This window comes from Patiria miniata, unplaced genomic scaffold (genome assembly GCF_015706575.1).
Source record: "Patiria miniata isolate m_02_andy unplaced genomic scaffold, ASM1570657v1 HiC_scaffold_29, whole genome shotgun sequence".
NCBI classification, from domain to species: Eukaryota; Metazoa; Echinodermata; class Asteroidea; order Valvatida; family Asterinidae; genus Patiria; species Patiria miniata.
This window is the reverse complement of record NW_024037068.1, coordinates 12785864-12799303: the sequence shown is the minus strand read 5'-3', so window position 1 is coordinate 12799303 and position 13440 is coordinate 12785864. Positions and strand designations below refer to the sequence as shown.

General features: G+C 39.8%; 1 protein-coding gene across 1 annotated transcript; it reads right to left on the bottom strand.

Annotated features, from left to right (window-relative positions):
- Positions 1-217: 217 nt before the first annotated feature.
- LOC119735182 lies at positions 218-12840 on the bottom strand. Its single transcript, XM_038208888.1, has 14 exons — positions 12826-12840; positions 11704-11721; positions 11249-11275; positions 10670-10687; positions 9147-9225; positions 7868-8520; positions 7394-7534; positions 6380-6541; positions 5406-5459; positions 4972-5004; positions 3937-4234; positions 3528-3595; positions 2799-3054; positions 218-763 (listed from the first exon to the last, which is right to left on the bottom strand). Exons 6-14 carry the CDS (start codon positions 8225-8227, stop codon positions 717-719), a joined length of 1419 nt encoding a protein of 472 aa, XP_038064816.1. The 5' UTR covers positions 8228-8520; positions 9147-9225; positions 10670-10687; positions 11249-11275; positions 11704-11721; positions 12826-12840; the 3' UTR covers positions 218-716.
- Between the last annotated feature and the right edge of the window lie 600 nt (positions 12841-13440).

Here is a 13440-nt window from a genome sequence, read left to right as displayed (position 1 = left end):
ATTCCTTTTTGTTTAAGTTTAGTGAAAAGTGCACAAACATTTTACAATTTCCCATGCATTTTCCGGACAACTGAGGGCGCTGTTGCTGTGAAATCATTTCAGGAAGAAACTGTTCAGTTTTTGGGATATTCTGTCCAAATTGTGAACCCTGTGTTCATAGGCTTACTGCTATGTACTGAATAAAACATCGAAACACCAAAGAAAACAAAACAACAGAAAAAGATCGAAAATTCTGCCAACTTAAAAAAAATACATTGTATGGGCCCTTAAAACTGAACTTAGTTTCTCCATTTAAAATAGACAATATCATTCCCTCGCTGTCGACTATTTCCAGCGCCTTGAGCAGTTGTTGGTAGATGCGTGCGCTATATAAGTCCCCTGTAGCATTAGTAGTAGTTGTATTTTGAACAATGTTTCGTCACTAAATCAATTGGATTATATTTCTGGCCCTTCCGGGTAATTGCAAATGATCCCACGTGGCTTCAAAAGTGGCGGCATATCATTCAAATTCAATCTTGAAAAGGAATTATCATATAACTTACAAACGCCATGATTGTTATTACACGCATAGTAGATTAACAGTGTAACTAGATTACCTCACTCGAAGCAAATTGGAACAAAGCCGCGCGAATCATACATCGGTAGATTTGGGAAGACTGTTCTTTTATTGTGCTTACCTTGAAAAAAGTACTCACTCAAAAAATGCTCCCTTTTGACTACTTAATGTTCTCAATTACTTCACACCCTGATGTCGTACGTATTTCTGGGGGAAAATAAGAACGAAATAAGTAATTAAAATTGATGCAATAACTATTTGCTATGCTTTTTTATAATACTAATCATACGAAACAAAGCTAAAAATTTTCAGGCTGTTTAGAGACAGTACAGGGTTGGTAAAAAAACAAGAAACCCAATGTCGGGACCATTGGTTTAGTCAAGTTGTGCATGTAGCACTTTCAAAATCTAGGATATGGAAGCTCAATTCAAAATTTTTTTTTAGTACAAAAATCATTCAAATCATTTATATACTTTTCAAGTTACGGAATTTTTAACACAACCGCCGTTTTAAGGTTCTGTCCACGGATCACAAAAAGTTCAGTGTTCTTTCAGCAAAATGAAAACAAATCACATAAGGATGTGTGTGAATTGTTTTCGTTTTGCTGAAAGAACGCACACCTTTTTTGTGATCCGTGGACATAACTTTAAAGCGATGGTTGTTTTTAAAACTCAGTAACTTAAGAAGTACATAAGTTATTTGAATGATTCTTGTACTAAAACAGAGCTTGTGAATTGGGCTTCTAGATTTTGCAGGTGCTACGTGCAAAACTTGACTTAAACAATGGTTCCAACATTTGGGTTTCGGTTTTTTTTTTACTCACCCTGTATATAGGACGTCGTTTAACAAACCTCGCTGTATAACAGATCTTGCAACTACATGTATAAAACTCCAAGGTAGGCAGGATTTTTGCTCATAATAAATCTGATATAGAAGCCCTCCTCTGGTTTTCTGAAGACAGATGGAATTATCACGTCTTGCGGATGTCAATTACACAAGACAAAGGGAAGCACATTAAAGCCGATCCAGAGCGCACATAATTATATTCACTTGGTTCAAAATAGCAATTCACTGGAAGTCTGTGACGAATTAGTAAAAGAGGATACCGCCCTCTGTTGCTTACATTAAAGTGGACCTTTCGGGGGTCACTCTTTTGTTCTCGAAAGACAAGGTGTCGCGTGTCTTGATCGCCTGAGTTCTTTTATTTTTTTCTGTTTGTGGCTGCTCGTCAGAAGATTAACTTTACAAAGTCTTTGCGTGCTTCAATCTATCCACACCGTGGGACTGATTTCTAGCCCACTCATCGGTGTTGCGGGGTAATCCTATACAACAGCACTGCCCGGCTATCGTCACTAGTGTTAACCAGTCTAAGTCACAAGTGACAGTCAGTCAGTAAGTCATTGTGGAAGACACAAGAAAGCAATTTGCCGGTCCTCTGTGACCAACGAATAATGAAATGTCAGACTTAATTGTTCACGATCAGCACCTTGCAAGTATAAGAGGATTTTTCGTTTCAACAAACCGTTTTATTTTACAACACAAAGCTGTAATCAATGCAATCACAAACTAATCACAATAAGGTCAAAAGTGACGGAAAGAAATACATATGATTTTCACTTTTCATTTAAAAAAAACTTGTAAATTGATGTGGGACAGGAGGATTTTTGATTACCTTCCAAGTGATTAGATGACAAGAAATTAACTGCAACACTGTTTCTAACTAAGGAAATAAATGTGTGCTTGGGCGGTTTGAAACACTCTGTTTAAAACCGGCTGGAGACTGGACGCTGATAATTACTTCCCATTAATAAATACCTTTTCGGTAGAAATTCAAAAAATTTCGGTCAAAAAGTCATAATGTGTCAAATATTGAAAACTAGTCCAACGATTTTTTTTATCAACAATTTCACTCCATGTTTTTCGAAACTCCCCTCAAGGCAACTAATGCAGTGTCCACCTCGCGAGTAGAACAACTCCGTATATGGAGATTGGCGTGCGCGTGGCAGAGAATGCAGCTGTGGCGGTGCGTTGTGAATTCAAGACTACGAAAGACTGTCTCACTGGTAGTATTGTGCATGCCTACGTGAGGATTGTGAACGTTCAACCAATAAAACGGTAAAAGGCACTGGTTTTCATAAGAGTCCAAATTTCATGTTACACTGGATAGTTTTAAAAACCCGGCCAGCCATGTCTCTATCATATTAAAACACATGTGATACGATACCTTGCAATCTCTCCTCACCTTGGAACTGCTGTGCCAGGTCAAGTCGTCCAGCCTTCTCCAAGGCCCCGGCTAAGATGCTTTCATCCCATCTTCCAGACTGCCGCTTCCACTCCACAAGCATAGCAAACATCTGATTACTGACTTCATATCTGTATTCGTCTTTAATCTTGGACAGGTCCGCGTTAGTCAATCCCAACCAAGTGGCAAGTGCCTCCCATTCTGATCCCAACCTCGTGGCAAGCCAACGGAAGCGTTGCTCGACGGCAATTTCCAACTGTTAAACAAAATCATAAACCGTCTAAGAAACAATAAAAAAAACAAGGAAACTCCACCATGGGCGCCATGCACAACGGCCAGAAAAGGAGAGTTGGGCGAGACCTAGACTGGTTTCCGGTCCATCCACTGCATATTTCGAATACCCAAAAGTTACCGGGGGTTGAGATTGGTCTGGGCTACCATCGCATATAGTACTTTAAGTTCTATATCTATGCTACAGCACAGTACGCACAAGCTGTGTGTCCTGTCTACGGGGCTCTCAAAAGTTTAAACGAGCGCTGATTGTTGGGGCGCGGAGTCCATAGTGCCTGAGTTAATAGAGGAAAGATAAAACAAAATGAAACATCCGAGCTGATCAAAACAGCGGACGAAAAGTTAAATTTCCTCCGTCGAGATCCACTAATTCATAACGGAGTATTCTATTCTATTACTTTGCATCGATCGATAGAGACTGTCAAGCATAATACTCACGGCAAGCCGAGAACTATCTTCAGGGTTTCCCGTCGACGTGGAACCATCTTTTGGCGAGTTTTCGGGGGCTAGGAGCAAATGTAATAATTTTAGCTACGAAGGAGACCAACAATTTTAAATAGTTGTAACTAAGGTTTACTGCATTTTGTTAAAAAAAGTGAGCGGCCAATTGAATTCGGTAGCCCTGAATTTGTATTAAATTTACTGCAATTTTTACTGGAGTTATTAAAAGGGGTCCAGTATGAATCTTTCATGAGATGGTTAAAGAAATACAGGAACCCTCATTTTTCTATAACAAGGGTCTCCATGCACCAAGTTTGGGCTCAGGCTTCGGATATCATTTTGTTTTTGGTCGAGTGATAACATTGTAAGCGATTCAGGATTTCAGGGGATACTCAGTTGTCTTTACCTGCCACCCGTAGTTCCTTCCTAACTCTCTTCACAATGTGCTCATCAAGCGATTCCAGCAGACGCTTCACAGCCGTCCTGTCTTGGACGCCACGCGCCCTCTGACGTCCAAAGAAGACCGTTAATGAATCCTGTGATTCCATCGAGCTTTGGCCGACATCTGCTTGCCCCGCTCCCACCAGCAATCTGGCCAAGTCTGGTTCTCCATACACGGCGCATACCATCTCCTCTGACAAGCCTCCATAATCACCGTCCGACAAGTCTCGATTCTTGAGAACTGGAACACATTCCATGGCCTCCTAAAAAGACAATCGATAAACTCACACGTTTGAAACAAAATCAGTCCATATACTATAAAACCTGGTGTTTAACTTTAAAACACATTTATTTATTCGAACTGCTTGTAAACATTGTGACGCATTTAAAGGGCCCGAATTATGTACAGTGGTCCGATACACGGTACCCTGTGGAGACATGTGTATCATATAGGGAACAAAAGATTGGATTCCTCTCCACAGGGCAATATTTTATAGGTGAATACGTCTCCACAAGGCTATCACGAAATAGATATATGGACTTTACTATAAAAAAAATAGGAATTTCCAAGGTGCTTTGATCGGCCGAAAATTGAAGTATCCTATGTAAGGGATATTAAGTCTGAATTTCAGCCCAGGAGATTAATTCTGGTAAAATAGGAGCATTTTGAAACTAGATTTCCACATTCTAAGATGTTAGTACACGAGAACAAAGACATGACTCCACAAAGATACAAATTTTAGTAGGTGTATGTACCTTTACAGTATTTGCGGCTTTTCTATCTTTCAAAAACTATATTTAACTAGAATGTGTTCTTTAAAAAGTGTTCAAGAACATTTACCCTATATGTTTCAGCTCTCAGGTCGTGACCGGGGGCGGTCCTCAGCACAATATTACATAGAAGAAAAAACTAGGAAAAGACTTGATGCAGTTTTACTTGGAATAGTCTCTCACCAAACTGTCTCCATAAAAGAAAACAAACTGTTTTACACAAACTCACCTCACAGGAAGGGCAGATTTCGCGGGCTGCATCCTAAAACAAAACCACATAATTAATTTCAGTATTCAAGGAGCCCAGTTGTATTAAACTTTTTTTTCATATATTCCCATGTGAAGGTTAAGACATGACAATGAAAGGCATGCATCGCAAAGATTAGAAGGGTCCAGCGTTCAAATAAAACTTACAAATATTTTTAACGCAAAATAAATGTCGTTTGAACCCCATTTTGACCTTATCTCTCCCCACCCAAAAGCAAATTGCAATCGACAACAAACGTTTTCCATGTAAGCGTATGAAAATATCTTCACAATAACTTAAAATATAATAAATCGCTTGTTAATAGTTCGAAAACGGCTAATTTAACTAAACTTATTACGAAAATCAGTACGACTTTCAAAACTACCAAATATCTAATGTAATACTTTTCAACTTACGTGTCGGCATTTGTAGCACGGACGCGGCTTGTCTGTCTCTGGTCTCGACTCCCTCTATTTTAAGACGAATACGAGAAAACGAACATGCAAGCTTTTCTGTTACCGTGAGGGGCATCTGTATTTGTTCATAGGTACAAGGGCGGATCCGGGAGGGGGGCCAAAGGGGGCCATGCTCCCCCCCCCCGCCAAAAAAAACCCAACCGAAACCAATTGGGTTTTTTTATGTGACGTCGCAATAAAGGCAGGCAATGAGTGCACCACCATCTTTCCTCAAAAAAACATTGGCTAAAGTGGTCAGAAATTGCCTCGAATCGCACCACAGAGCATCGAGAATCCAAAACAATTTCCCCGAACCCCACGCCGTAATTTTTTGACCCACTTTTTGGGAGACACAATTTTTTTTGGCACCCCCCAAAATTGTGTTCTGGATCCGCCCTTGCATAGGCCAGAGGAGGTATAAACATCGGTAATTGTATTGCTCATCGGTGTCATGTGGACTAAACCCATTTTGTTGTTGGGGAGAGGAACGATTAGCGTCCTCGCAGCTGAGAAGCTAAATTGTGCAGGACGCGGCTACAACGTGGTCAAATCGAAGGCATGTTAAGGTTCCTTTGGTCGCCGCCATGCGACCCATGTGACCATGAAGCACAGCCAGAAATCGATGTGTTGGTATTTGATATACATGTACACAATATGTAGGTATACCACACCAGAGTATTAGCCCTGACTTGAGTTACTTAAGAGCTATAAACGTGCCATTTTATTTCTTCAAAGACTGGGTTTTTGAGAAATAAATCAGCAGAAAATCAACCCAGGTGTGCATTAGCAATTGGCTATTGTTTTTAATAAGCAAAGTGGTCTCTAAATAGATGTGGGAACAGATTGGACGCACTCGGAACACTTTGAAACAAGTTACATGTATATAAAAACTCTCCAGCTAACATGGTTTATGTACATTTTTCCTCAAGTCTTACCTTTTCTGGTTTAATGGAGAAGCGTACCCTGCCTCCAGTCGAAGCTTCCTGAGAAATGAAAGCGTCGCAATGAGGAGCCTCGTTCAAATTGTGGCGCTCGAGGTCAAAGGTCACAGAGTCCGTTGGTAACTCCCAGATTCTTTCGACTGATATCGTCTGTTTCTAACAGCCAGAAAATTGTCAAAAATACTTTTAAATGTTATCAAGGGCCTCTTTTGATTTCATTTGAAGAAAAAAAAACAATAATTGGAAATGCAATTTGGGCGATTCACAATGCAGTGCGCCACCAGGAGTTCGCCACGGAAAGTTATTTTTTTTCCTAGTGCACTGTGGTGAGATGGTCGACAAATTATTAGCTCGGCACATTTTGGTTTTTTTTGGGGGGGTCATTAGTTTCCTAAGCGTAAGATTATCTGTTATGGACATTTGTTTGCCATTTCCTTTTCTTTTTACCAATATGGTATGGGTTTTTTTTGTGTAAGGCGGCAGAACGCTATGCCCCAATCGATAGCAAATCAGCTCAAGTTGTCTACTGACACTCATCCAAATGGGCCGTGTTTTGCAGACCGTAAACTTGAAAAATTGACTCTCCTTGGCAAACTCTTGGTGGAGCACTGCATTGTGAGTTTTGTTTCAACAAACAAAAAATGCCGATTACCAGTGTTAGGGAGTTGCAATTCAATGGTGGTTTCAATCACGAGTTCATTTCAATCTTGCATATCACTTGCTACATCACCCGAATCCATTGTTCCAAGAAAGACCCACGTCAGCCCTGGTATGGCCTTTTGTCTTTGTTTCCTCTTCTGACTTTGTTGCTCCAGGCCAAACCTCTAAAAAGGATGCTGTTTTTATGTTTGAAAGTAACTGTCTGATTTTTGTATATAAGCCAGTTATTTTCACTTGACGCCATAGGCCAACTTTTGACAATAGAAGTTGTTCCAACTAAAAAAGGCTCTGGTCTGCAGGTAAAGATACAGGCAATCACATAGACAATCAGGAAAAAAACGCTACTACCTGTAAAGTAGGAGTGGCCATTTCCCAGCCAGGCTTCATGTTCTCGATTTCAGCGTCCACGTCTCCCGATCTGCGGACAATCAGTGATCTGTAAGCGTCCAGCTGCTTGGAGCCCATTTCGTTTTCCGATTCCACAACTTTCTGTGCGACGTGAATAAAGCATGGATTTGCAAGTTGTATTTTAAAGGCTCATGCTAAATCATTTCGCCGTCTGTATACACATTACTTGTTAACGTAAAGCCCTAGTCACACATTTACGGTTTGAACTACGAATAGCTACGGTTTGTAGAGTCATTCAATCACGATGAACCATCGAGATTCGTGGAGAAATCGACCATGATAATATTTAACTCGGTTTAATTAGTTACATATTTTTTAACGATATTTTTCACCCATACCAAAATATTCCGCTCCTTGCATTGTGTACAAAAAATAAAGTGTCAACCATTACAAACAAACAACCAGGTGTTTTACCTGTTTGACAACTGGTTCATTGTTCCAGAGGTGAAACCGGAAACTGTAAAGATCCTTAGACTGATCAAAGGGGGTCCCAAATACCCCAGCCATCATTATCTTGGTGCTCGTTGCGGACGGTTGGCCAACTAGAGCTGCCCCTGTGAAATGCTTCATCAGGAGAACGACGGTCTTGTCTTTAGTCGACACCAGCACGCCGTCGTCGTTTGCATGAAGATTATTCCAGGTTTTGAGCGAGCCTTCTTCGTCATTGCACAACTGTGCACGCAGCTCCCATCCGCTTCCCTCCTTTGCAAAGTGAGGGAAGGACAGCACAACGCTCGCCAGAAACTTCAGACCTGTTGGGCCGCACTGGATCATCGGTGACAAGACACAATCTGACGGATCGATCCCGTCAACAGGTGGCGCATTAGGGTTGACATAGATGTACACCTGCTGTAGTCGACCTTTGGGAAGTGCGCCACGAGGGATGTACAGGTGGACATTGTACTTGCCCAAGGACAGGCTTCCACCATCATGGTCGAAGTAACCGATTGCAATGTACGGCAACTGAAAGGTGTTATCCTTCAGTGTGTCTTCACTGCAGTCTTTGGCGAATTTGTCGTGTTTCTCAAGGACCCTTTTCAGATGTGTTGGCGGAGTGGACGGACTGCCTGTAAACCAACAAAATCAGGATGCACGTTACACTGTAAAAAAGTTTGTTATAAACGATGCAAACAATCAACAAGTGACTTTGAATGAGTGTGTGAGTGGTGTTCAGATCATGGGTTTACATAAAAGTTTGCTGCCTACATATACACTGCATGGCAGTTCACAAAATGAATGTGTGTTTGCTACTCGATTGTATACATTCGTTTCGGTTTCGAGTCCACTCGGTCCGAGTCAACTTGGTCCCACGTCAACTCGGTCCCACGTCAACTGTGACCTTTTAGGAAGGACTGCTCGAGCAAGGCACAAGGGGCGAAATATTAGGAGCCATCAACGTTAGGGGACATCAACAATAACAGAGACCTATCGGACCTTTGTTAACCTACGTTTATTTATTTATTTATTTATTTATTTTGCCCGAATGGACCGGGTTGACTTTGGGCCGAGTTGACCTGGACCGAGTTGATTCGGGCCGAGTTGTCTTGGGACCGAGTTCACCTGTCTTTAATTCATAACGCATAGACAGTGTTATTGCAACCTGAAAAGCAGACTGCAGATTCCACCAAATTCGACTAATATTAATTAATTCTGCTGAGTGAGCATCGTTCATGGCTGATTTATGTTTACGCACCTGGGACATTTCCTGCTCCATCTGGAGATGTGTGTACAACTATTGGTGTCTCCACTTGTGGAAAGATAAAGCTGGATTCCTGAAGAAGTTTAGAAGATGAAAAATTAGGGACTGCGTTTGTTGTTTATGTTGATTTAATAGAAACCAGATCTGTACGATTAATGATCACACGTGCTATAATTATGGATCAGCAAATACAAATTCAATCGGCAAATGCCAACTTCGGTACAGCAATTTAGTATAAGGCACATTATAATAATACAAAGCATTTATGAAGCGCCCAGTATAAGAAAATAACTGTCATTCAAAGACGCCGGTCGATACAAATTCATGTGTGATAAAGTGACAGTCACTTTGTGTTAGAGGAAATGTGTTTGGAAAATGTGACATTTCGAGAGAACTAATGGTTCGGAAATTCTGAACGTAGTTTACAATAAACGTACAACTTTAGCACAAAAGCCCTTTAGAGTTCAGCCTTTACTGAAATGAAAATACGCACGCCGGTGAATCTGAGAAATGTGCGGCATGACCCAAATTGTCGGCGAGCAGACCCCCAACGGAATAGTCTAATCATCTTAAAGCCGTATCTATTTGATACAAATATGTTTACATTTCCCAAATCCGGGAAAAAGGGCAATGGGTTGCATCGATTGAAAAACAGCCGCCTTTACTTCACTTCTCATTTCAATTACCAAAAAAAAAAACCCAGAAACTTGTTTTGGGACCGCAGCCCATGATTATTCTGTCGTGGCGCTTGCAAGTGAAATATGACAATTAGTTTATTCATTCAGTACTTGACCCAACAGACAGGAAACAAGGCAGTAGGCCTCTCTGACATCTGCGAAATATATCATTCATTGACCCGTGAAAAATATTGCCAATGCCATTTCGGAATACAGGGTGAGTAAAAAAAAAAAAAAAAAATTGCAGGACCAATTTTTGAATGACTTTTTGCCTGTATAGCTCTTTCAATCTAGGATATAAAAGTCCAATCATTAAGCTTTCTTTTAGTACAAAAGTCATTCAAATCACTCTCGCACTTTACAAGTTACGGAATTTAAACACAAACAGTGGTTTGTAAATCTGTCCACGGATCACCAAAAAAGTAAGCGTTCTTTCAGCAAAACGAAAACAATTCTCGCAGGGATGCATGTGAATTGTTTTTGTTTTGCTGAAATAACACTTACTTTCTTTTGTGATCTGTGGACAGAACTTTAAAACAGTGTTTGTCTTGAATATTCCGTAACCTGAAAAGTACATAAATAATTTGAATAATTCGTGTTCTAAAAGAAAACTCATTAACTGGGTTTTCATATCCTAGATTTTGAAAGTGATACAAGCAAAACTTTATTAAAAAATTGGTCCTGCCATTTGGGTTCCTTTTTTTACTCACCCTATAGAGAGAAAGTGTGTTGCATTTTGAACGCATGTAAAAGGTACTGATTAAGAGATAATATCCACCAACAGCAATAAGAAACGTTAAAACAGCCAAAATTACCAAATAAAGCGAACCCCACACTAACCTTTGACGGTGACAGTAGCTTTTGAAACGTTCCATGTAAGGAAATAAAAAAAAAAAAAATAATTATTAAAACGGTATTCTAATGTATATCATCGATTTTCTCAATAATAACAAATAATAACTGTGCTTATATATCCCTTTCCATCGTATCAGCAATCTCAAAGTGCTTTACAAATATTAACCCGTTTATCAGGCCATGGGACCGCGCGGCAGCCGATATCAGGGCTCAATCGGTCCTCGACCCTCACATGCAGTTACCCATTCATACTCCTGGGTGGAGAGAGGCAATTGTAGTTACGTGTCTTGCCCAAGGGCACAAACACCCATGTTCCTGACAGGATTTAAACCCACGCACCTTCGTACACGAGCCAAACACCGTAACCACTGGACCATGGCGTTCTGAAGAACGGCAATGCCGGGAAAATGTTATTTGATTTAACTTTGGTAAGAATGGAAATGGATCTTTGAACTCAATCACACGTTGCGTTGAATCTATAGCTGAGCCTCTTCGAAAACAAAACAAAGTATCAATGACGAGAAATGAATACTTTAGAACTTTGAATGTGAATTGCACACTCACCCGTTTTGGCGAAATCCATTCGTTAACCTGAATGGAGATCAAATAGACGAGAGAACAATAGTTATTCATCAATTCCTGAGACAGTTTAAGCTAGCTATTCCCATTGGTCGAGAGCCCGTCACTGGGCGATTTTAAACCCCTGATAATTTTATACTGCAAAATTTTGTAAAAAGTTGACTTTTTGACCGCAATATAGTGATGAATGTTCGGCGACCATGCAGGACGATATCCAGTTTTAAACGTACATGCTTAAAACCTGCCAAGCAACTTATGCATAACCACATATGTATTCCCTTATTGAAACAGCATGTTTAATCAATCGCTTTCCCAAATACAGCAATACGGAAAAACAAGGTCATTGGATTTTACAATTTTTGAATCCAATGACATTGAATGAAATGACGTTGTATTATAGCGACACCAGTGTTAACGAAGAATGCGAATAGTACACTTACCGTACTCGACGGCCGTATCTTTTTAAACGTCCCCATGTAAGGAAATGAAACAAGTGAGGGAATAACATTATTTTTGAAGGAAAAAAAAACATTATTCTTATGTAATCCTGCGTGAAAAGGACAGCAATATGGAAAATGGTAATGTTCTGCATTTGCGAGTTTTGTAATGTAAAGACTTATTTTAATTGAATGGTAAGGGCGTTTAACACAATGTTATGCTGCTTGGCCACTTAGGAGACAAAAGAAACTTCCCCGACGCTAGCGTTAAAATTAAAAGCAAGATGGACAACAGTTTGAAATGACCAACGGCAGCACTTTTACTTGAAGAAGGAAATGGAGCTGTATAAAAATTCCAAATGTTTAGTTAAGCAAGTTTAATAGCAACAAACAGTTCCAGGTAGAGATAAGCTTCCAGAACTTCTTATGAATGTTGTAAAAATATTTCCAGCAATTATGGGCGAAATATTAATGTGGGGAATCAGCGAAAATCATCGTGGCGCTCCATACTAATTTTTTTATCATATGCGCTCCATACTTCTTCAGCCCCACGAAATGTATACATTTGCCACAAAATGTATACATTTGGGACGCGCACGCAAAAAACAACCACCACGTTAACGACTGCAGACCGTAATATTGGCCTTTTCTCATTGTCAGGCTACATGCACGTTTTCCAACCTTTTGATGAGCCCAGATCACTAGTTTGGAACTGAGCTGTGAACCAATCAAGAAATAACCTTTTTCTGAACCTGCTTCTGGGGTATGTATCTGTACTACATTATTTTAGAAATCTAATTCTTAAAATGGAAACTTTAGTTATATACAATTCAATTGTGTACTAATATGCCCTAGCTCGTTAAGTTGTTTACTTATTGTAATTTTAGGGTTCTTATTTTTCTGAATCATCACTGATTTAACGCCTTAAACGCCTTTTGTGAGGGCCGGCCCTGCACAAAAAAGAATTTTAAGAAGCAATTTTGGAGATGCTTTATCATCCGTGTTTAAATTAACTGGCGAGGCCTGCCGACGAGTTGACCGTATGATTTTTGGCTTCCCCGCTACATTAAAAAGACAACCAAACTTGAGTACACCAAAGGATAAGAAAATGAGTTGTACACTTACAATGTCCAAATCAGTCGGAACCTGTATGAAATAAAACACATGAGAAAATAGCTATTTTTAGACGAAATTCCTTAACTGAGTGAATATGTAAACACTCCAAGAAAAAATATCGAGACAATCTCAACCATTCTCATTTGAAAACCATTTTCAAAAAATTCGCCTAGATTGTCCATGAACGTTGTTTTAACAGTAACAAATGAATTGGCGAAGTTCTAAATTATGATGACGTCATACCGGAAGTAATAATAGGGACAATTTGAAAATGATCTCGTGTTTATTTTGTTCATTGAAATCCACCATTTAGTACACAATGGCGACACTGTGGCCCAATTGCTGACACCCTTGTGACGCCATCAAAACATTATCTCTTAATCATTTCTTATTTAAAAAAAAAACAGCCTGATGTTGCGAAATTAATTAACAAGTTCTTCTTCAGAGGCAAAACAATTATAGAAAAGATACAATCTGTATCGTCTTTAGCCAAAATGCTTATTAAATAAGAAATACATTTTCATCAATTCTGCCATTTTAAAACAGTGCCATTCATAACCGAAACTGAAATTAAGTACTTTGGAAAAGTATTGCGCACAATCACCCTACGTTTGCCACGAATCA